General features: G+C 41.4%; 1 protein-coding gene across 1 annotated transcript in view; it reads right to left on the minus strand.

Annotated features, from left to right (window-relative positions):
• The window catches only part of MYO7A (myosin VIIA), a 285,017-nt gene that overhangs the window by 74,178 nt on the left and 187,948 nt on the right, over positions 1-22,891 (minus strand). The window contains exons 19-26 of the mRNA XM_077298716.1: positions 15,201-15,359; positions 12,992-13,084; positions 8,419-8,513; positions 6,361-6,445; positions 5,339-5,557; positions 5,116-5,223; positions 1,647-1,856; positions 1,210-1,413 (exon numbers count right to left, since the gene is read on the minus strand). Of these exons, the coding sequence (XP_077154831.1) occupies positions 1,210-1,413; positions 1,647-1,856; positions 5,116-5,223; positions 5,339-5,557; positions 6,361-6,445; positions 8,419-8,513; positions 12,992-13,084; positions 15,201-15,359 (1,173 nt within the window). The remainder of the gene's footprint in view (positions 1-1,209; positions 1,414-1,646; positions 1,857-5,115; positions 5,224-5,338; positions 5,558-6,360; positions 6,446-8,418; positions 8,514-12,991; positions 13,085-15,200; positions 15,360-22,891) is intronic.

The following is a 22,891-nucleotide window of genomic DNA, read 5'->3' on the forward strand; positions in this document are numbered from 1 at the left end:
CATTGCGGCGACGCAAAACTTATACGGGTTTTTATACTTTAGCGGTCAAAAACAAATACTGAACTTTGTCTTCATATTCTGATTTTTTTATTATTCCATCCACGGGGAGGAATAAGGATTTCTTTATTGTGTGCAGAACTCATTTTTTATTGATACAATTTTGGTGTAAATATGACATTTTTGATCATTTCAAATTTCATTTTTTTTTTTTTTTTTAGGAAAATGTAGTGACTGAAAAATCAATTTTGCATTTTCCCACATTTGACGTACCATTAAAAATTTTTTATAGACCAGACTTTTACCGACTCGACAATACCAAATATGTTTCTTTTTTTTCTCTTCCAAATTTCTTAAAATTTTAAAAGGTTGTGATTTCATTTTTATTTTTTTTATTTTATTTTATTTATTCTATTTTTTTAAACTTTTTTTTTTAAAGTTTTTAACGTGTTTCTTGTTCCCATTAGATGACTTAAACTTAAGCATGTGCGCACCGGCAACTTGGGCATTTACATTTCGTTTTCTGTGATTGACAGCAACATATAAATGGTTAAACAGCAGCGATCTGAGCCTGCTCCGGCTGCTGCTGCTGCTGTTACAAGCAGAAGTCGGCTATGTAACACAGGAGTCGTTCACCCACCACAACCATAGGACATAAAGTCCCCCAGTAATATTACTGGTACTGGGATATCTGGATACATAAGGCCCAATTTATCATATGTGTTCTTTTAAGTCACTTTTTTTTTTTTATCTTGTGGTATTCGTTGACATTTTTTGCGCCAAATTCTTAAAAGCAGTGCGCGCAGTTCCAGAATTTTTGCGCAAAATCACAAATGCTCTACATTTTTGTCTTTTACCTTTTTGTTGTGACTTTTTAGCACAAAAAGTTTAATGTCCCTCTAAAACATTGCAAAATGTGTGCAAAAAAATTACATAAACATCACTAAAAGGGGGGAAACTGGAGAATATTTGCATGAAAATTTGGCATCTCAATTTATGAATTGGCTGCAAACGTCTGGAAAACAAACAATCTCGCTCACAATGGAAAATTAGAAAAATGTATAAAGGAGAATTTAATTAAGGGGAAAATAAAAAAAGAATAAGGCACAAAAGTAAAACAGGTGAAAAACACCAAATACCAGACAAAAAACAGGCGCAAAAGCAATAATGTATCGGGTCCATTGTGAATAAAATGGAGTGAATACTACATACCAGCTGGTCGCCTTCATCCTCATGATAGAGCAGGGGCTGCTTTAAGGGTCTTCGGATGTAGGTGTTAGTGGTGGTGCCCTGGAAGTAAGTCGCGGCAAACTTTGCAAACTTATACTCGGAGAGGTCTTCTTCCTCCTCGTCGGGGAGAGGCAGAGCCTCATCTAAATCCTCCACCACCATTTCTCCTTGCCCTCGTTCTAGATCCTGCGAGGAGGGAACAGATGAGATGAAAGAAGAGCAGAAATCAGTAAAACCCAACGCGTTTTTGATGTTCTTAGAACCAAACAAGTGTGCCGCCACCTATTTCTCCAGACACATCCGCCTATACTGATAGGGCACAGACCACCTCAGACTTCATTATGTGCTCTGCCTCTACCCACATGGTGATGTGAAGGCCTCTCAAAATCCACAATATTGGGGAAAACATTACACTGTACCTCAAAACCAGTGGGTGCCTGCCCCTCCTGCCCGGGCAGCGACGAGGTGGTACCAAGGAAGCCAAACATTTTGTCCACCATGTCAGAGTCATTGACTGGTTCGTTTCTGGCCTTTTCCATCTTATCCAGAAGTTCCTTCTTCCTTCGAGCTTCCTCTTTCTCCCTCACCTCCCGTTCCGCATCTTCACGGGCCAACTGGGCCAAACGCTCCTTGTGATACAGAAAAAAAAGGATGAAAGTGTTAGTGGTGTTATTCGTGTACCTATGAGGCAGTATTATAGTGGTTATATTCTTGTACATGGGAGCAGTATTATAGTAGTTATATTCTTGTACATAGGAGCAGTATTATAGTAGTTATATTCTTGTACATAGGAGCAGTATTATAGTAGTTATGTTCTTGTACATAGGAGCAGTATTATAGTAGTTATATTCTTGTACATAGGAGCAGTATTATAGTAGTTATGTTGTTGTATATAGGAGCAGTATTATAGTAGTTATATTCTTGTACATAGGAGCAGTATTATAGTAGTTATATTCCTGTACATAGGGGGCAGTATTATAGTAGTTATATTCTTGTACATAGGAGCAGTATTATAGTAGTTATATTCTTGTACATAGGAGCAGTATTATAGTAGTTATATTCTTGTACATAGGAGCAGTATTATAGTAGTTATATTCTTGTACATAGGGGCAGTATTATAGTAGTTATATTCTTGTACATAGGGGCAGTATTATAGTAGTTATATTCCTGTACATAGGAGCAGTATTATAGTAGTTATATTCTTGTATATAGGGGCAGTATTATAGTAGTTATATTCTTGTACATAGGGGCAGTATTATAGTAGTTATATTCTTGTACATAGGAGCAGTATTATAGTAGTTATATTCTTGTACATAGGGGCAGTATTATAGTAGTTATATTCTTGTACATAGGGGCAGTATTATAGTAGTTATATTCTTGTACATAGGGAGCAGTATTATAGTAGTTATATTCTTGTACATAGGAGGCAGTATTATAGTAGTTATATTCTTGTACATAGGAGCAGTATTATAGTAGTTATATTCTTGTTCATAGGGCCAGTATTATAATAGTTATATTCTTGTACATAGGGGAAGTATTGTAGTTATATTCTTGTACATAGGAGCTGTATTACAGTAGTTATATTCTTGTATATAGGGGGCAGTATTATAGTAGTTATATTCTTGTACATGGGGCAGTATTATAGTAGTTATATTCTTGTACATAGGAGCAGTATTATAGTAGTTATATTCTTGTACATAGGGGGCAGTATTATAGTAGTTATATTCTTGTACATAGGAGCAGTATTATAGTAGTTATATTCTTGTACATAGGAGCAGTATTATAGTAGTTATATTCTTGTACATAGGGGCAGTATTATAGTAGTTATATTCTTGTACATATGGGGCAGTATTATAGTAGCTATATTCTTGTACATAGGGGGCAGTATTATATTAGTTATATTCTTGTACATAGGAGCAGTATTATAGTAGTTATATTCTTGTACATAGGAGCAGTATTATAGTGTCAAGGTGAAAATATATTTTCTTATATACTTTTTTGTACTTTTATATTTTATACTGTGAAACAATAAGTTTTCCCTTGCTAATGCAAATGTAATTGTATTAAAGATGGCTGCCAGTGTTCATTCTTCATTTTAGTTCAGTGTTTAAAGAGTTAAGTTTCATTTCTTCTGAAGTCGAAACCTAAGGAATGAGAAGAAAAGGAGGATCCACCAGGAGATGTCCGACGAATCAGAAGGACTGAGCACTAGACGTATACTGCTTAAACCCCGCCTATTGCATTCCTTTTTAGTACCGTGTATTTGGAAAATAAAAGTCAGTTGGTATGACTGTGGCTGACACATATAGTCACATGAGCATGCACTGAGATTGAACCAGCTACCTGTCTGACTCATTCTTACCCGGTACCACATGCTTGTACAGAGGAGCAGTATTATAGTAGTTATATTCTTGTACATAGGAGCAGTATTATAGTAGTTATATTCTTGTACATAGGAGCAGTATTATAGTAGTTATATTCTTGTACATAGGGGGCAGTATTATAGTAGTTATATTCTTGTACATAGGAGCAGTATTATAGTAGGTATATTCCTGTACATAGGAGCAGTATTATAGTAGTTATATTCTTGTACATAGGGGGCAGTATTATAGTAGATATATTCTTGTACATAGGAGCAGTATTATAGTAGTTATATTCTTGTACATAAGGGCAGTATTATAGTAGTTATATTCGTGTACATAGGAGCAGTATTATAGTAGTTATATTCTTGTACATAGGAGCAGTATTATAGTAGTTATATTCTTGTACATAGGAGGCAGTATTATAGTAGTTATATTCTTGTACATAGGAGGCAGTATTATAGTAGTTATATTCTTGTACATAGGAGGCAGTATTATAGTAGTTATATTCTTGTACATTGGGGCAGTATTATAGTAGTTATATTCTTGTACATAAGGGCAGTATTATAGTAGTTATATTCGTGTACATAGGAGCAGTATTATAGTAGTTATATTCTTGTACATAGGAGCAGTATTATAGTAGTTATATTCTTGTACATAGGAGGCAGTATTATAGTAGTTATATTCTTGTACATAGGAGGCAGTATTATAGTAGTTATATTCTTGTACATTGGGGCAGTATTATAGTAGTTATATTCTTGTACATAGGGGCAGTATTATAGTAGTTATATTCTTGTACATTGGGGCAGTATTATAGTAGTTATATTCTTGTACATAGGGGCAGTATTATAGTAGTTATATTCTTGTACATTGGGGCAGTATTATAGTAGTTATATTCTTGTACATAGGGGCAGTATTATAGTAGTTATATTCTTGTACATAGGGGCAGTATTATAGTAGTTATATTCTTGTACATAGGGCAGTATTATAGTAGTTATATTCTTGTACACAGGGCAGTATTATAGTAGTTATATTCTTGTACATAGGGGCAGTATTATAGTAGTTATATTCTTGTACATAGGGCAGTATTATAGTAGTTATATTCTTGTACACAGGGCAGTATTATAGTAATTATATTGTTGTACATAGGAGAAGTATTGTAGAAGTTATATTCTTGTACATAGGGGCAGTATTATAGTAGTTATATTCTTGTACATAGGAGCAGTATTTTAGTAGTTATATTCTTATACATAGGGGCAGTATTATAGTAGTTATATTCTTGTACATAGGAGCAGTATTATAGTAGTTATATTCTTGTACACAGGGCAGTATTATAGTAGTTATATTCTTGTACATAGGGGGCAGTATTATAGTAGTTATATTCTTGTACATAGGGGCAGTATTATAGTAGTTATATTCTTGTACATAAGGAGCAGCAGTATAGTAGTTCTATTTTCTTGTACATGGGGCAGTATTATAGCAGTACATTCACACTTATTTTACATAGACAATCCCTGTGACTCTTTACTTGATGTTTCTTTTCTGCTTCCTGTTTTGCCTTCTTGGCGCTCATCTCCTTCTTGAAACGCTCTTCTTCTGCAAGACGCATCTTCTCTGCTTCCAGTCGGCGTTGATACTAGTAGGAGAAAAAGGACAGTATCAAAGACAGTACTTGGAGGTCCTTTTATCTTCCACCTTATGATTTATTAAATTAGTACACATTTCTTTACACAGTACAGACTATGTCATACCTCCCCTTTCAGACGCTTGTAAAGTCTTCGGGCGATCATTCCCCTAGAATAGGCCTGAATGGTATAAACCGCCCAAAGTCGGTGACGGAAGGCCCTTCGGACCAGGTATCCTCGACATCTTGCCTGGAAATGGCTAACCCGCTTGCGAACAATATGGTACTGCTGGTGGAGCCTCCTGGAGCGGTAGAGAGCCTGCAGCCTCAGAAATCCTATTTTCATCTGATACAAAGAGATGACACTATGCAATGAAGGCACAATTCATTATTGAATTCAGGGATTAGTTTTTATTCTGACACTTTCATCTCAAGTTTCCCAACATCCTCAAGACCTCTGATTGCTGTCAGTGAATGGAAATACCCCCCTCCTCCTGAGAGACTGAAAATCTATACAAATTCCTACATGATCAGTGTAACGAGTCATACTCCTCTATCATTTGGACAGGGCATCGCTCATTAAGAATGGTTTCATTCATAGTCAACAAGCAGAGTTCTTGATCCCGCATGTAAGGCTATATGGCCACGTTCAGGTTTTCTAGGTTTTTTTTAGCGTTTTTTTCGTCGGTTTTCCACTGCAAAAACACTAAAAAAAACTTACATTAAGCATTCCATATTTAGAATGCATTCCGCAATTTTTGTGCCCATGCTGCGTTTTTTTTCCGCGACAAAACGCATCGAAGGAAAAAAACACAGCATGTTCATTCATTTTGCAGAATTTCAGCAGATTTGCAGCTATATTATTGCATTGGGAAGCTACGGAAAAAAACGCGAAAAAAACGCGAAAAAAAAAAAGGTGAAAAATCTGCGAGAAAAACGCATGCGGATTTCCTGCGAAAGGAGTCCAGTTTGGTTCAGGAAAATTCTGCAAACAATCCTGAATGTGGGCACATAGCCTAAATCTGATTTTTTTTGCATGATTTGACTACAATTGCTCTCAGGGGTGGAATAAAACTCTCTATTAAAAGGGAAATTGAATGAATTTTCGCAAGAACTGCGTCCTCCTCCATTATCTACTCGTGACCTTACCACTGTGTAGTTTCTCCTGCAGTTGTATCCTCTCCAATATCTCTGGATCAGAAGTACTGATTTTCTAACTTTTACGAAATTGGACCTAAAAATATAAAATATAAAATGTCACAAAACGTACAAAGTCTGGGGTATCATTGACCTTACAGCAGTATACCTAACCTCTTCACCCCCAAGCCTGTTTTCACCGTCCTGACCAGGCCAATTTTTACAATTCTGACCACTGTCACTTCATGAGGTTATAACTCTGGAACGGATCCCACTGATTCTGATATTTTTTTTGTGTGACATATTGTACTTCATGATCAGGGTAAAATTTCTTTGATATGACTTGTGTTTATTTTTTGGAAAAAAACAGAAATTTGTCGAAAAAGTTCAAAATTTTGCAATTTTCTAACTTTTAATTTTGATGCCCTTAAAGCAGAGAGTCACGTCACACAAAATAGTTATTATATAACATTTCCCACATGTCTAATTTACATCAGCACAATTTTGGAAACAATTTTTTTTTTTGTTACGAAGTTAAGGGTGAAAAGTTGACCAGCGATTTCTCTTTTTTACAACAAAATTTGTAAAACCATTTTTTTAGGGACCATCTCACATTTGAAGTAAGTATGAGTATCCTATATGACAGAAAATACCCAAAAGTGACACCATTCTAAAAACTGCACCCCTCAAGGTGCTCAAAACCACATTCAAGAAATGTATTAACCCTTCAGGTGCTTCACAGGAATTTTTGGAATGTGGAAGGAAAAATAAACATTTACTTTTCTTTCACAAAATTTTTCCTTTAGACCTATTTTTTTTAACTTTTGCAAGGGTAACAGGAGACAATGGATGATACAATTTGTTGTGCAATTTCTCCTGAATACATTGATGCCCCATATGTGGGGGAAATCTACTGTTTGGGTGCACGGCAGAGCTCGGAAGTGAAGGAGCACCATTTCACTTTTTAATGCAAAATTTGCTGGCATAATTAGTGGACGCCATGTCATGGTTAGAGAGCCCCTGATGTGCCTAAACAGTGGAAACCCCCAACAAGTGACACCATTTTGGAAACTAGACCTCTTAGAGAACTTACCTCTATGTGTATTGAGCACCTTGCTTCACAGAAGTTTATAACGTAGAGCCGTTAAAATAAAAATTAAAAAATCACATTTTTCCCAGATAAATCGTTTTTAGCTCCAAATTTTGCATTTTCATAAGGGTAACGGGAGAAATTGCTCCATGCAATTTGTTGTGCAATTTCTCCTGAGTCCGCTGATGCCCAGTATGTGGAGGAAAAGAACTGTTTGGGCGCACAGCAGGGCTTGAAAAGGAAAAGGGCGCCATTTGACTTTACAGAAAGGTGTACTGCAACATTCCAATAAAATGCGATAAAGACATTATATCTACCCCAAAATGGTATCAAGAAAACCTCAGCTCAGGACACAAAAAAATAAGCTTTCACACAGTCCCAGATTGCTAAAATGGAGACCCTACGGTCTCTGAAAACGGTGACATAAGTCAATTTTTTTTTATCTAACAAATTTTCCAATTTTTTTTTTTCACCACTTAAATAAAAAAAAAACTATACATGTTTGGTATCTGCGTACTTGTACAGACCTGAGTAATCATATTACCAGTTCAGTTTTAGCATTTAGTGAACATGGTGAATAAAAAACCCAAAAATCAATTGTGGAAATTTTTTTTGCATTTTTTTCCCTTTTTCTAGTACACTATGTGGTAAAATCAATGGTGTCATTCAAAAGTACAACTCATCCAGTAAAAGACAAGCCCTCATACGGTTATATTGACAAAAAAAAATAAAAACAGTTATGGCTCTGGGAAACAAGGGAGCAAAAAACGAAATTGCAAAAATGGAAAATCACAATGTGGTTAAGGGTTAAGCCAAGACCCACCCAAAAGTAGACTTTCCCTTCCAGTCTGATTGGCCCTGGTGACTTAGGAGCCTTACTTGTCCACCACACCAAAGTAGTATACATAGCACAAGGTATGAAGAGGGTCTGTTACAGTTTTCGGACAGATTTCATGGCCTTATTGCTCCGGCAAGCTCACCTGTCCTTGAAGCCCCGCACCACCTTCTGGATGAGGATGACCTTGTCTGTTATGGCTTTGTCTCTTTCGATTTCCAGTAACATATCATGGTGGTCCTGCAATAAAACAGCTGTTAGTATGTATGAACACATCCCAACATTTGTCAAACTCTTGGGGATTCTGGTTCATTTTAACAATGATGTAAAAATGCTTACTTTAAGCCCCAACATTTTCTTCTGAGAAGTCCTAGCCTTCCATTTCCTCCCAAAAACCCTCAGCCCTTCAGGTTTTGACCTTTTTTGACTGCTGTGTATTGACTTCTGTTCCTATGAACAGTATAAAAATACTAACCTAGCCCCACCACAATAAATATCGATGACTCAGGAAGAAATATTGCCCCTTCTAAAATACGTCCTAAAATTACTACCACCCCCTTACACAGCTTTCTGATGACTACTAATAGACTTCTGCAAAGACCCCCAAAAATCTCTGTGTATAAATACAGAACATTCTTCCATAGAAACACGTGCAAAGCTCTTGGCCTGACCCAGCCATGGTGACTCCTCGCATTTTTTTTTTTGCACATGTTGATGTTATGGATTGACTGACCAGCTGTTCTCTCCATTTCCTGGTGGGGAAACCTCCATTTCCTACATGCATTTCCTCCAGGATTGACATCTGCAGAGTCCCGATAAAAGACATGAGGGAATTCTGAACTGGATGGGATGTCATAAAATGTTCTCAATGGATTGTGCGGGGCTGGACAGCAAAAATACGGGAAAGTGACAAGGACTTTCTAGGAAAGGAACCCTAAAGTCCTCTTCCGGAATTAAGTCTGATTAATGGATGTCATAGATGGTGAATTAAACAGGTGCCCCTCAGAGTGTCATAAATGCCTCCTTCTAAGCCCTGGAATAATGCTCCTATATGGTACCACTAGGATCTGGTCAGTGCAAATTTTAGTTCTCCATTTCGCATTTGGCCCCAGACTTGGTTCTTCACGTCATAGTAGCCCCACGTATACACCATGTGAATACAGAGGTATAAAATCCAGCCCAGCACCATACAATCTACATCACATTTTCTGGACTTGGCACCAGCTCAAAGGTATAGATGGTGATGGACATGGTTCACTATATAAGACTTAGTGGCACCAGACCTCCTCCATTACTTCTGGCACCAGACTTGACTCTGCGTGTCATGGAGGCAGCAGATATAGATGCCGATGTTATAGATGGAGACAGGCAAGACGTTCCTTTATAAAACCTGGTCCCACATCTACTTCTCTATCACATTTGGCTCCAGTCTTGGCTCCGCACTTCATAGTAGGGCCAGATATAGTTATTTATGTCACAGATGGTGTCCCCTATAAAACATGGTCCCAGATCGACTTCTGTATTAATAATTGGGTCTGTCATTTTTGCTAATTTTGGATATTGATTAGCATAGATGGGCGCATGAGCTGTCTGCTATTGCATGCGCTTGTCTGGTCACAAGTGATATAAAATCTGTGCATAGACTAATATTGGTCAGACGACTATCCGTGTATTGTCTTTTGTGCACTCCCGCAGAACCCTGCCCAAAAAGATGGCCGCTTGAACGTGGCCTTACATTTGGCACTAGCTACAGAGCTCAGTATTAGGAACGGTAATAGACATGGCGTGAAACCTTAGATCTGGTGCCAATTGTGAGGCAGTGACTGGTGACTAGGTTACTGTATGTTCCCCCCAGGATGTGCAAGGAGGCGTACTGAGGCCATGAGAGAGCATTGCAGTCACAGGCGTAGCTGTGGTTGCATTGCAGACTACAGTGAGTATATGTCTTGGACATGCTAGTTGTCCAAGGCAGATTTAGGGAAAACGTGCTCTGGGCTTTTGTATTTGAAACAGACTACAGATGGTAGTGTTGCAGTCCATTTCATTCCTGGCCGGGTTTTCCATGTGGCTGAAGGCCACAAGTTGCTAGTTAAAAAACCCTGCAGTATAGGGTTTGGGTGTGTCAGGCTCAGAGTCAGTGTCAGTCTGGTGTTGGCAGGAGTACAGAGAAGAAGGTTTTGCAGCACTCCACCTGTGTGAGGTAACACAGGCCAGTGGAGCCAAACAGGCAAGGCAGCTGAGAAGCTTGGCACCCACAGCATACACAGTGGTGCAGTCGCCCACGGTAAGTTGTCAGAGGAGGACTGGCGTGATTAGTGACTGTAAACTGGAGGATATGGTTCCCGGCCTCGATCCAGAGGATATCGTGTGCTGTGTAGTGCAGTGAGTAGAACATTGACACGGCGGTGCAATCGCCCACGGTAACAGGTCATGAAAGTGGACTGGCATGTTTAGTGACTTAAATCCAGAGGATATGTGCCCAGCTGTGTACTGGAAGTAGACGGTCCTGTTTCCCGGCTGTGATCCGGAGGATATCGTGTGCTGTGTTTCTTTGAGTTTAACATTAAAGAGATGTTTTGCTTTGAACTTTGCTGGGTCACTGCCTCATCACTGCACAGTGTGCTACCGCTGCACTACACAATCTAGTTCCCCATTTTACACTTGGCACCAGGCTTGGCTCTACATGTCATGGTGGCACCAGATATCTGTTAGAAATGGTGACTGATATGGCATTTCACCTCAGATCATCTTCTTTTTTCCACTTGGCACCAGATATTGCTCTCCAAGCCAAGGTATTACCAGATCTCTATGTTAGAAAGAGTTACAGACTTGGATCTGGTATCAGATTTATGCCTGTATTTTACACTTGGCACCAGACATGGCTCTGGATGTCATAGTACCACCAGATGTAGATCTCCATGTTACAGACGGTGACAGAAAAGGAGCCACACTTAAATCTGGTGACGTATCTATGTCTCCATTTTAGATTTGGCACCAGGCTAGTCTTGGCGTGTCATACTTGCAGCAAATACAGATCTTCTTGTTACAGATGGTGACACACATGGTGCACCACAATAAACCTGGAGTCTGATGACCTTGTCCATTTTACACTTGGCACCAGTCTTGGCTCGGAATGTCATAGTGGTACCAGATACAGATCTGTTACAAGTGGCGACAGACCTGGATCCAAATCTTCTTCTACATTACACTTGACTTAGCGTGTCGAAGTAGCACCAGATATACACTCACCGGCCACTTTATTAGGTACACCATGCTAGTAACGGGTTGGACCCCCTTTTGCCTTCAGAACTGCCTCGATTCTTCGTGGCATAGATTCAACAAGGTGCTGGAAGCATTCCTCAGAGATTTTGGTCCATATTGACATGATGGCATCACACAGTTGCCGCAGATTTGTCGGCTGCACATCCCAAAGATGCTCCATACAAGGCAGGATGGATCCATGCTTTCATGTTGTTTACGCCAAATTCTGACCCTACCATCCAAATGTCGCAGCAGAAATCGAGACTCATCAGACCAAGCAACGTTTTTCCAATCTTCTACTGTCCAATTTCGATGAGCTTGTACAAATTGTAGCCTCAGTTTCCTGTTCTTAGCTGAAAGGAGTGGTACCCGGTGTGGTCTTCTGCTGCTGTAGCCCATCTGCCTCAAAGTTCGACGCACTGTGCGTTCAGAGATGCTCTTAGGCCTACCTTGGTTGTAACGGGTGGCGATTTGAGTCACTGTTGCCTTTCTATCAGCTCGAACCAGTCTGCCCATTCTCCTCTGACCTCTGGCATCAACAAGGCATTTCCGCCCACAGAACTGCCGCTCACTGGATTTTTTTTCTTTTTCGGACCATTCTCTGTAAACCCTAGAGATGGTTGTGCGTGAAAATCCCAGTAGATCAGCAGTTTCTGAAATACTCAGACCAGCCCTTCTGGCACCAACAACCATGCCACGTTCAAAGGCACTCAAATCACCTTTCTTCCCCATACTGATGCTCGGTTTGAACTGCAGGAGATTGTCTTGACCATGTCTACATGCCTAAATGCACTGAGTTGCCGCCATGTGATTGGCTGATTAGAAATTAAGTGTTAACAAGAAGTTGGACAGGTGTACCTAATAAAGTGGCCGGTGAGTGTAGATCTTTCTGTTCCAGATGGTGTCAGACATAGTGTCCCCCTGGTGCCAATCTACTTTTGGAGAGAGACTTAGCTCTATGACCTCCATGCTACAACTGGGGACAGACAGGAGGGTCCTGATTCATCATTTTCATCTTTTTCTTCAGTCTGTTTTTTCTTTTTTTGTGTTGTGTCATTCGCTGATGGATGTGCAAAGTTTTTAAGAGTGGTTCATAAATTTAGCGCAAAATCAAAAATGCTCTATATTTTTGTTTCTAACCTTGGAGCACAAAGTTGCCTGTTCAGCTAAAACGTTGCAAATTTGCACAGTCACAAAAAAAAGGTAAAAATTTTCCAACTAAAAGTTGCAATCGATGAATAAGCGCAAAACTTCAGGAAACTCCAAACCCTGCCCACAATGACGAACACAAAGAGAAAAAAAACAACACAGGAGAAAACAAATAAAAATGCGCAAAAATAAGACGTAAGTGAAAAACAGATGGAAAACACCAAAAATTAGAAGAAAATAAGTAATCAGGTCCGAAGTTTTATCCTAAACTGTATCCTAATCCCATCACTGAACACTGTGCATGATACCTTTAGGAAAATCTTGGTTTTCCCAATTTGCCAGTCATCATCCTTGCCCAGCACACACTCCGCTATGCGCTGACAAGTCCCTCGCAGATCCCCCTACAAAAAAAGACAAAAAAAATCAACATTTTTCTGTTTATGTTTTTTGTATTGTTGTATCTTTTTGGATTTGCTAAAAGTGGGGACAACGTGGGTTTTAAGGAGTTGCAGGATGAGATAGACTTCTCCCGTCTGCAAGATATCCATATGTGTCAGCCAGGACTATATATATATACTAGATGGTAGCCCGATTCTAACGCATCGGGTATTCTAGAATATATATGTAGTTTATTTATGAAGATTTTAGAATAATACATTGAATACATAGGATTCGGCCATCAGGGCGTGACCAATTAGCGAAGCGTGGTTCAAATCCTGCGCCAATTCGCGGCCGGACTGCGCCTGTCGCTGATTGTTCGCAGCCGGCCATGTAGTATATAAGAGGCCACGTAGTATATTGCACAGCCACGTAGTATATTGCCCAGCCACGCAGTATATTGCACAGCCCACGTAGTATATTGCACAGCCCACGTAGTATATTGCACAGCCCACGTAGTATATAGCACAGCCACATATTATATTGCACAGCCACGTAGTATATTGCACAGTCATGCAGTATATTGCACAGCCCACGTAGTATATAGCACAGCCCACGTAGTATATTGCACAGCCACGTAGTATATAGCACAGTCTTGCAGTATATTGCACAGCCCACGTAGTATTTTGCACAGCCACATAGTATATAGCACAGTCACGCAGTATATTGCACAGCCCACGTAGTATATAGCACAGCCCATGTAGTATATTGCACAGCCCACGTAGTATATAGCAGTCATGCAGTATATTGCACAGCCCACGTAGTATATAGCACAGCCCACGTAGTATATTGCCCAGCCCACGTAGTATATAGCACAGTCATGCAGTATATTGCACAACCCACGTAGTATATAACACAGCCCACGCAGTATATAACACAGCCACGTAGTATATAGCACAGTCATGCAGTATATTGCACAGCCCACGTAGCATATAACACAGCCAACTTAGTACATAGCACAGCCACGTAGTTCATAGCACAGCCCACGTAGTATATTGCACAGCCACATAGTATATTGCACAGCCACATAGTATATTGCACAGCCCACGTAGTATATAGCACAGTCATGCAGTATATTGCACAGCCCACGTAGTATATAGCACAGCCCATGTAGTATATTGCACAGCCACGTAGTATATAGCACAGTCATGCAGTATATTGCACAGCCCACGTAGTATATTGCACAGCCCACGTAGCATATAACACAGCCCACGTAGTATATAGCACAGCCACGTAGTATATAGCACAGCCCACATAGTATATTGCACAGCCACGTAGTATATAGCACAGTCACGCAGTATTTTGCACAGCCCACGTAGTATATTGCACAGCCCACGTAGCATATAACACAGCCCACGTAGTATATAGCACAGCCACGTAGTATATAGCACAGCCCACATAGTACATTGCACAGCCACGTAGTATATAGCACAGTCACGCAGTATATTGCACAGCCCACGTAGTATATTGCAATGTGGGCATCATATCCCTGTTGAAAAAAAGAATTAAAATAAAAAATAGTTCTATATTCACCCTCCATTGGCCCCCGGATCCAAGCGAGGCGTTTACCGATGCTCCTCGCGATGCTCCGGTCCCAAGAGTACATTGTGGTCTCGCGAGATGATGACGTAGCGGTCTCGCGAGACCGCTACATCATCATCTCGCGAGATTGCAATGCATGAAGCGGTCACCGGAGCGCCGCGAGGAGCGAGAAAGGCCCTGTTCCTGATCCAGGGGCCGACGGACGGTGAGTATATAACTATTTTTTATTTTTTTAATTATTTTTAACATTAGATCTTTTTACTATTGATGCTGCATAGGCAGCATCAATAGTAAAAGGTTGGTCACACAGGGTTAATAGCAGCGTTAACAGACTGCGTTACACCGCGGCATAACGCGGTCCGTTAACGCTGCCATTAACCTTGTGTGAGCGCTGACTGCGGGGAGTATGGAGCGGGCACTGACGGCTGGGGAGTAGGGAGGGACTAATTCTCGGCCGCGACCAATCAGAGACGCTGAATTTCCGGGACAGACAGACAGACGGAAGTGACCCTTAGACAATTATATAGTAGATATTACCTGTTTGTACGCAGGCTTCACCCCCGGCATTAACACTCGATATCGGTCCACAAACTCCACAAAGGTGTAACGTATGGGGTATCCAGCCCTGCGGATCCGGATGGTCTCCATCATTCCGGAGTATCTCAGCTGACGGATGCACAGCTCTCTGTCAAACAGCTGCGGATCAGGAAACAGAGAAAGTCAATATGGATGATACTACAGCTCCCACATGTGCTGTCACCCAATTTCCCAGAATCAAGAATATCTACAGCACATCATTGCTGAAACAGTGACTACAGATACCGGAATTATTATTATGGGGCACTGTGGATATCACTGTTATTATGGGGGCACTGTGGATATCACTGTTATTATGGGGGCACTGTGGATATCACTGTTATTATGGGGGCACTTTGGATATCACTGTTATTATGGGGCACTGTGGATATCACTGTTATTATGGGGGCACTGTGGATATCACTGTTATTATGGGGGCACTGTGGATATCACTGTTATTATGGGGGCACTGTGGATATCACTGTTATTATGGGGCACTGTGGCTATCGCTGTTATTATGGGGGCACTGTGGATATCACTGTTATTATGGGGGCACTGTGGATATCACTGTTATTATGGGGGCACTGTGGATATCACTGTTATTATGGGGGCACTGCGGATATCACTGTTATTATGGGGGCACTGTGGATATCACTGTTATTATGGGGCACTGCGGATATCACTGTTATTATGGGGGCACTGTGGATATCACTGTTATTATGGGGCACTGTGGATATCACTGTTATTATGGGGCACTGTGGATATCACTGTTATTATGGGGCACTGTGGATATCGCTGTTATTATGGGGCACTGTGGATATCACTGTTATTATGGGGGCACTGTGGATATCACTGTTATTATGGGGCACTGTGGATATCACTTATTTTGGGGCACTGTGGATATCGCTGTTATTATGGGGGCACTGTGGATATCACTTATTATGGGGCACTGTGGATATCACTGTTATTATGGGGGCACTGTGGATATCACTGTTATTATGGGGCACTGCGGATATCACTTATTATGGGGCACTGCGGATATCACTGTTATTATGGGGGCACTGTTGTGAAATTGGATTTTGGGCTCCCCCGGTGGCCACTGGTGGAATTGAACTGGTGTGCATCATCCTCTCTGTTCACCTGTTTCCATCAGGATGTGGGAGTCGCTATTTAGCCTTGCTCCTCTGTCACTTCCATGCCGGTCAACATTGTAATCAGAAGCCTTTCTGTGCATGTTCCTGCTGCTAGACAACTCCCAGCTAAGTTGGACTTAGTCCTTGTTTGTTTTTGCATTTTGTTCCAGTTCACAGCTGTAGTTTCGTTTCTGTGTCTGGAAAGCTCTTGTGATCTGAAATTGCCACTCTGATGTTATGAGTTAATACTAGAGTCTTAAAGTAATTTCAGGATGGTATTTTGATAGGGTTTTCAGCTGACCATGAAAGTGCCCTTTCTGTCTTCCTGCTATCTAGTAAGCGGACCTCAATTTTGCTAAACCTATTTTCATACTACGGTTGTCATTTCATCTAAAATCACCGCCAATATTTGTGGGGGCCTCTGTCTGCCTTTCGGGGAAATTTCTCTAGAGGTGAGCCAGGACTATATTTTCCTCTGCCAGGATTAGTTAGTCCTCCGGCCGGCGCTGGGCGTCTAGGGATAAAACGCAGGCTACGCTACCCGGCTACTGTTAGTTGTGCGGCAGGTTTAGTTCATGGTCAGTTTAGTTTCCATCCTTCCAAGAGCTAGTTCGTATGTTTGCTGGGCTATGTTCTCTTGCCATTGAGAACCATAACAGGGCACTGTGGATATCACTGTTATTATGGGGCACTGTGGATATCACTGTTATTATGGGGCACTGTGGATATCACTGTTATTATGGGGGCACTGTGGATATCACTGTTATTATGGGGCACTGTGGATATCACTGTTATTATTGGGCACTGTGGATATCACTGTTATTATGGGGGCACTGTGGATATCACTGTTATTATGGGGGCACTGTGGATATCACTGTTATTATGGGGCACTGTGGATATCACTGTTATTATGGGGGCACTGTGGATATCACTATTATTATGGGGCACTGTGGATATCACTATTATTATGGGGACACTGTGGATATCACTATTATTATGGGGGCACTGTGGATATCACTATTATTATGGGGACACTGTGGATATCACTGTTATTATGGGGGCACTGTGGATATCACTATTATTATGGGGGCACTGTGGATATCACTGATATTATGGGGGCACTGTGGATATCACCATTATTATGGGGCACTGTGGATATCACTGATATTATGGGGGCACTGTGGATATCACCATTATTATGGGGCACTGTGGATATCACTTATTATGGGGCACTGTGGATATCACTGTTATTATGGGGGCACTGTGGATATCACTGTTATTATGGGGCACTGTGGATATCACTGTTATTATGGGGGCACTGTGGATATCACTGTTATTATGGGGACACTGTGGATATCACTGTTATTATGGGGGCACTGTGGATATCACTGTTATTATGGGGGCACTGTGGATATCACTGTTATTATGGGGCACTGTGGATATCACTGTTATTATGGGGGCACTGTGGATATCACTGTTATTATGGGGGCACTGTGGATATCACTGTTATTATGGGGGCACTGTGGATATCACTGTTATTATGGGGGCACTGTGGATATCACTGTTATTATGGGGCACTGTGGATATCACTATTATTATGGGGGCACTGTGGATATCACTGATATTATGGGGGCACTGTGGATATCACCATTATTATGGGGCACTGTGGATATCACTGATATTATGGGGGCACTGTGGATATCACCATTATTATGGGGCACTGTGGATATCACTTATTATGGGGCACTGTGGATATCACTGTTATTATGGGGGCACTGTGGATATCACTGTTATTATGGGGCACTGTGGATATCACTGTTATTATGGGGGCACTGTGGATATCACTGTTATTATGGGGACACTGTGGATATCACTGTTATTATGGGGGCACTGTGGATATCACTGTTATTATGGGGGCACTGTGGATATCACTGTTATTATGGGGCACTGTGGATATCACTGTTATTATGGGGGCACTGTGGATATCACTGTTATTATGGGGGCACTGTGGATATCACTGTTATTATGGAGGCACTGTGGATATCACTGTTATTATGGGGGCACTGTGGATATCACTGTTATTATGGGGCACTGTGGATATCACTGTTATTATGGGGGCACTGTGGATATCACTGTTATTATGGGGGCACTGTGGATATCACTATTATTATGGGGACACTGTGGATATCACTGTTATTATGGGGGCACTGTGGATATCACTATTATTATGGGGGCACTGTGGATATCACTGATATTATGGGGGCACTGTGGATATCACCATTATTATGGGGCACTGTGGATATCACTGATATTATGGGGGCACTGTGGATATCACCATTATTATGGGGCACTGTGGATATCACTTATTATGGGGCACTGTGGATATCACTGTTATTATGGGGGCACTGTGGATATCACTGTTATTATGGGGGCACTGTGGATATCACTGTTATTATGGGGACACTGTGGATATTTCTGTTATTATGGGGACACTATGGATATCACTGTTATTATGGGGGCACTGTGGATATCACAGTTCTTATGGGGGCACTGTGGATATCACTGTTATTATGGGGACACTGTGGATATTACTGTTATTATGGGGACACTATGGATATCACTGTTATTATGGGGGCACTGTGGATATCACTGTTCTTATGGGGGCACTGTGGATATCACTGTTATTATGGGGGCACTGTGGATATCACTGTTATTATGGGGACACTGTGGATATCGCTGTTATTATGGGGCACTGTGGATATCACTATTATTATGGGGACACTGTGGATATCACTGTTATTATGGGGGCACTGTGGATATCACTGTTATTATGGGGACACTGTGGATATCACTGTTATTATGGGGGCACTGTGGATATCGCTGTTATTATGGGGGCACTGTGGATATCACTGTTATTATGGGGGCACTGTGGATATCACTGTTATTATGGGGGCACTATGGATATCACTATTATTATGGGGCACTGTGGATATCACTGTTATTATGGGGCACTGTGGATATCACTGTTATTATGGGGACACTGTGGATATCACTGTTATTATGGGGGCACTGTGGATATCGCTGTTATTATGGGGGCACTGTGGATATCACTGTTATTATGGGGGCACTGTGGATATCACTGTTATTATGGGGGCACTGTGGATATCACTTATTATGGGGACACTGGATATCACTGTTATTATGGGGCACTGTGGATATCGCTGTTATTATGGGGGCACTGTGGATATCACTGTTATTATGGGGGAACTGTGGATATCACTATTATTATGGGGGCACTGCGGATATCACTTTTTATGGGGACACTGTGGATATCACTGTTATTATGGGGGCACTGTGGATATCACTGTTATTATGGGGGCACTGCGGATATCACTTATTATGGGGACACTGTGGATATCACTGTTATTATGGGGGCACTGCGGATATCACTTTTTATGGGGACACTGTGGATATCACTGTTATTATGGGGGCACTGTGGATATCGCTGTTATTATGGGGGCACTGTGGATATCACTGTTATTATGGGGGCACTGTGGATATCACTATTATTATGGGGGCACTGCGGATATCACTTTTTATGGGGACACTGTGGATATCACTGTTATTATGGGGGCACTGTGGATATCACTGTTATTATGGGGGCACTGCGGATATCACTTATTATGGGGACACTGTGGATATCACTGTTATTATGGGGGCACTGCGGATATCACTTTTTATGGGGACACTGTGGATATCACTGTTATTATGGGGGCACTGTGGATATCACTGTTATTATGGGGACACTGTGGATATCACTGTTATTATGGGGGCACTGTGGATATCGCTGTTATTATGGGGCACTGTGGATATCACTGTTATTATGGGGACTGTTGTGAACTATATTTGTTGGCTCCCTCTTGTGGTCACTAGCGGTATGGCACTTGGATTATCCTTCCCCAGGTTGGTACCCACCTGGTTCGTTAGGCCTTGGGTGTTCCTATTTAGACTTCCTGGAAACTCTGTCTAGTGCCTGGAAGCGATGTAATCAGTCTATGTCTGTTTTCCTCCTGACTCCTGGTCCCTGAGTTTTGCAAGATAAGCTAAGTTCTGCTTTCTTATTTTTGTCCTTTTGCATTTGATCTTATTTTGTTCCAGCTTGTTCAAAATGTGATTTCTGTTTTTGCTGGAAGCTCTAGGGGGCTGATATTCTCCCCCCACACCGTTAGTCGGTGCGGGGGTTCTTGGATCTTCAGCGTGGATATTTTTATAGGGTTTTTTGCTGACCGCATAAGTCCTCTTCCTATTTTCTGCTATTAATTAGTGGGCCTCTCTTTGCTAAATCTAGTTCATTCTTACGTTTGTCTTTTCTTCTTACCTCACCGTTATTATTTGTTGGGGGCTTGTATAATAACTTTGGGGTCTTTTCTCTGGAGGCAAGTGAGGTCTTATTTTCTCTGAAAGGGTTAGTTAGTTCTCCGGCTGGTGCGAGACGTCTAGAATCAACGTAGGTACGTTCCCCGGCTACTTCTAGTTGTTGTGCCAGGATCAGGTATGCGGTCAGCCAAGTTACCACTTCCCTATGAGCTGGTTTTTGTGTTTGCGGACTTAGCTGGAACTCCTGAGATCCTCTACCACTAGGATCATAATAGTATTCCAGGCCTAAAAGAGAATATTTAATGCATCGCTGAAGCGGGATTAAAAGAAAAAAAAAGATCTGAGTTGTTTTTTTTCTCTCCTTCCCCTTTTTCTCTGAGTGGCTTGAAGCCCTGCTGCAGACATGAATGTTCAGACTCTGATTACTAGTGTGGATCAGCTTGCTGCACGAGTGCAGGGCATTCAGGATTTTGTTACTTGTAGTCCTATGTCAGAGCCTAAGATACCTATTCCTGAGCTGTTCTCTGGAAATCGATTTAAATTTAGGAATTTTAGGAATAACTGTAAATTGTTTCTATCTTTGAGACCTCGTTCGTCTGGAGACTCAGCTCAGCAAGTTAAAATTGTTATCTCTTTCTTGCGGGGCGACCCTCAGGATTGGGCCTTCTCATTGGCGCCCGGACATCCTGCATTGGCAAATATTGATGCGTTTTTTCTGGCGCTCGGATTGCTTTATGAGGAGCCTAATCTTGAAATTCAGGCAGAAAAAGCGTTGCTGGCTATCTCTCAGGGCCAGGATGAAGCTGAAGTGTATTGCCAAAAATTTCGGAAATGGTCCGTGCTTACTCAATGGAAAGAGTGTGCTCTGGCCGCAAATTTCAGAGATGGCCTTTCTGAGGCCATTAAGAATGTGATGGTGGGGTTTCCCATCCCTACAAGTCTGAATGATTCTATGACTCTTGCCATTCAGATTGATCGGCGTTTGCGGGAGCGCAAATCTGCTAATTCTCTGACAGTATTGTCTGAACGGACACCTGACTCAATGCAATGTGATAGTATTCAGACTAAAACTGAACGACAAAATCATAGACGTCAGAATGGGTTGTGTTTTTACTGCGGTGACTCTACACATGTTATCTCAGCATGCTCTAAACGCCTAACAAAGGTTGTTAGTCCTGTCGCCATTGGTAATTTGCAGCCTAAGTTTATTTTGTCTGTGACTTTAATTTGCTCATTGTCTTCCTACCCTGTTATGGCATTTGTGGATTCTGGTGCTGCCCTGAGTCTTATGGACTTGTTGTTTGCCAAGCGCTGTGGTTTTGTCCTGGAGCCTTTGGAAAATCCTATTCCTCTTAGAGGAATTGATGCTACGCCATTGGCGGAGAATAAACCGCAGTATTGGACACAAGTGACCATGTGCATGACTCCTGAACATCGGGAGGTGATTCGTTTTCTTGTTCTGCATAAAATGCATGATTTGGTCGTTTTGGGTCTGCCATGGTTACAGACCCATAATCCAGTTTTGGATTGGAAGGCTATGTCTGTGTCAAGTTGGGGTTGTCAGGGAATTCATTGCGATTCCCCGCCGGTCTCTATTGCCTCTTCTACTCCTTCTGAAGTTCCGGAGTATTTATTGGACTATCAGGATGTATTCAGTGAGTCCAGGTCCAGTGCCCTTCCTCCTCATAGGGACTGTGACTGCGCTATAGATTTGATTCCTGGTAGTAAATTTCCTAAGGGACGATTATTTAATCTGTCTGTACCTGAGCATGCCACAATGCGTTCTTATATAAAGGAGTCTTTAGAGAAGGGACATATTCGTCCATCTTCTTCCCCTCTTGGTGCGGGATTCTTTTTTGTGGCCAAGAAAGACGGGTCTTTGAGACCTTGTATTGACTATCGGCTTCTGAATAAAATCACTGTCAAATTTCAGTATCCTTTGCCACTATTGTCAGACTTGTTTGCTCGGATTAAGGGTGCCAGTTGGTTCACCAAGATAGATCTTCGTGGTGCGTACAACCTTGTGCGCATTAAGCAGGGAGATGAATGGAAAACTGCGTTCAATACGCCCGAAGGTCATTTTGAGTACTTGGTGATGCCTTTTGGGCTCTCTAATGCTCCTTCAGTGTTTCAGTCCTTTAT

This window comes from Ranitomeya variabilis, chromosome 3 (genome assembly GCF_051348905.1).
Source record: "Ranitomeya variabilis isolate aRanVar5 chromosome 3, aRanVar5.hap1, whole genome shotgun sequence".
Lineage (NCBI taxonomy): Eukaryota > Metazoa > Chordata > Amphibia > Anura > Dendrobatidae > Ranitomeya > Ranitomeya variabilis.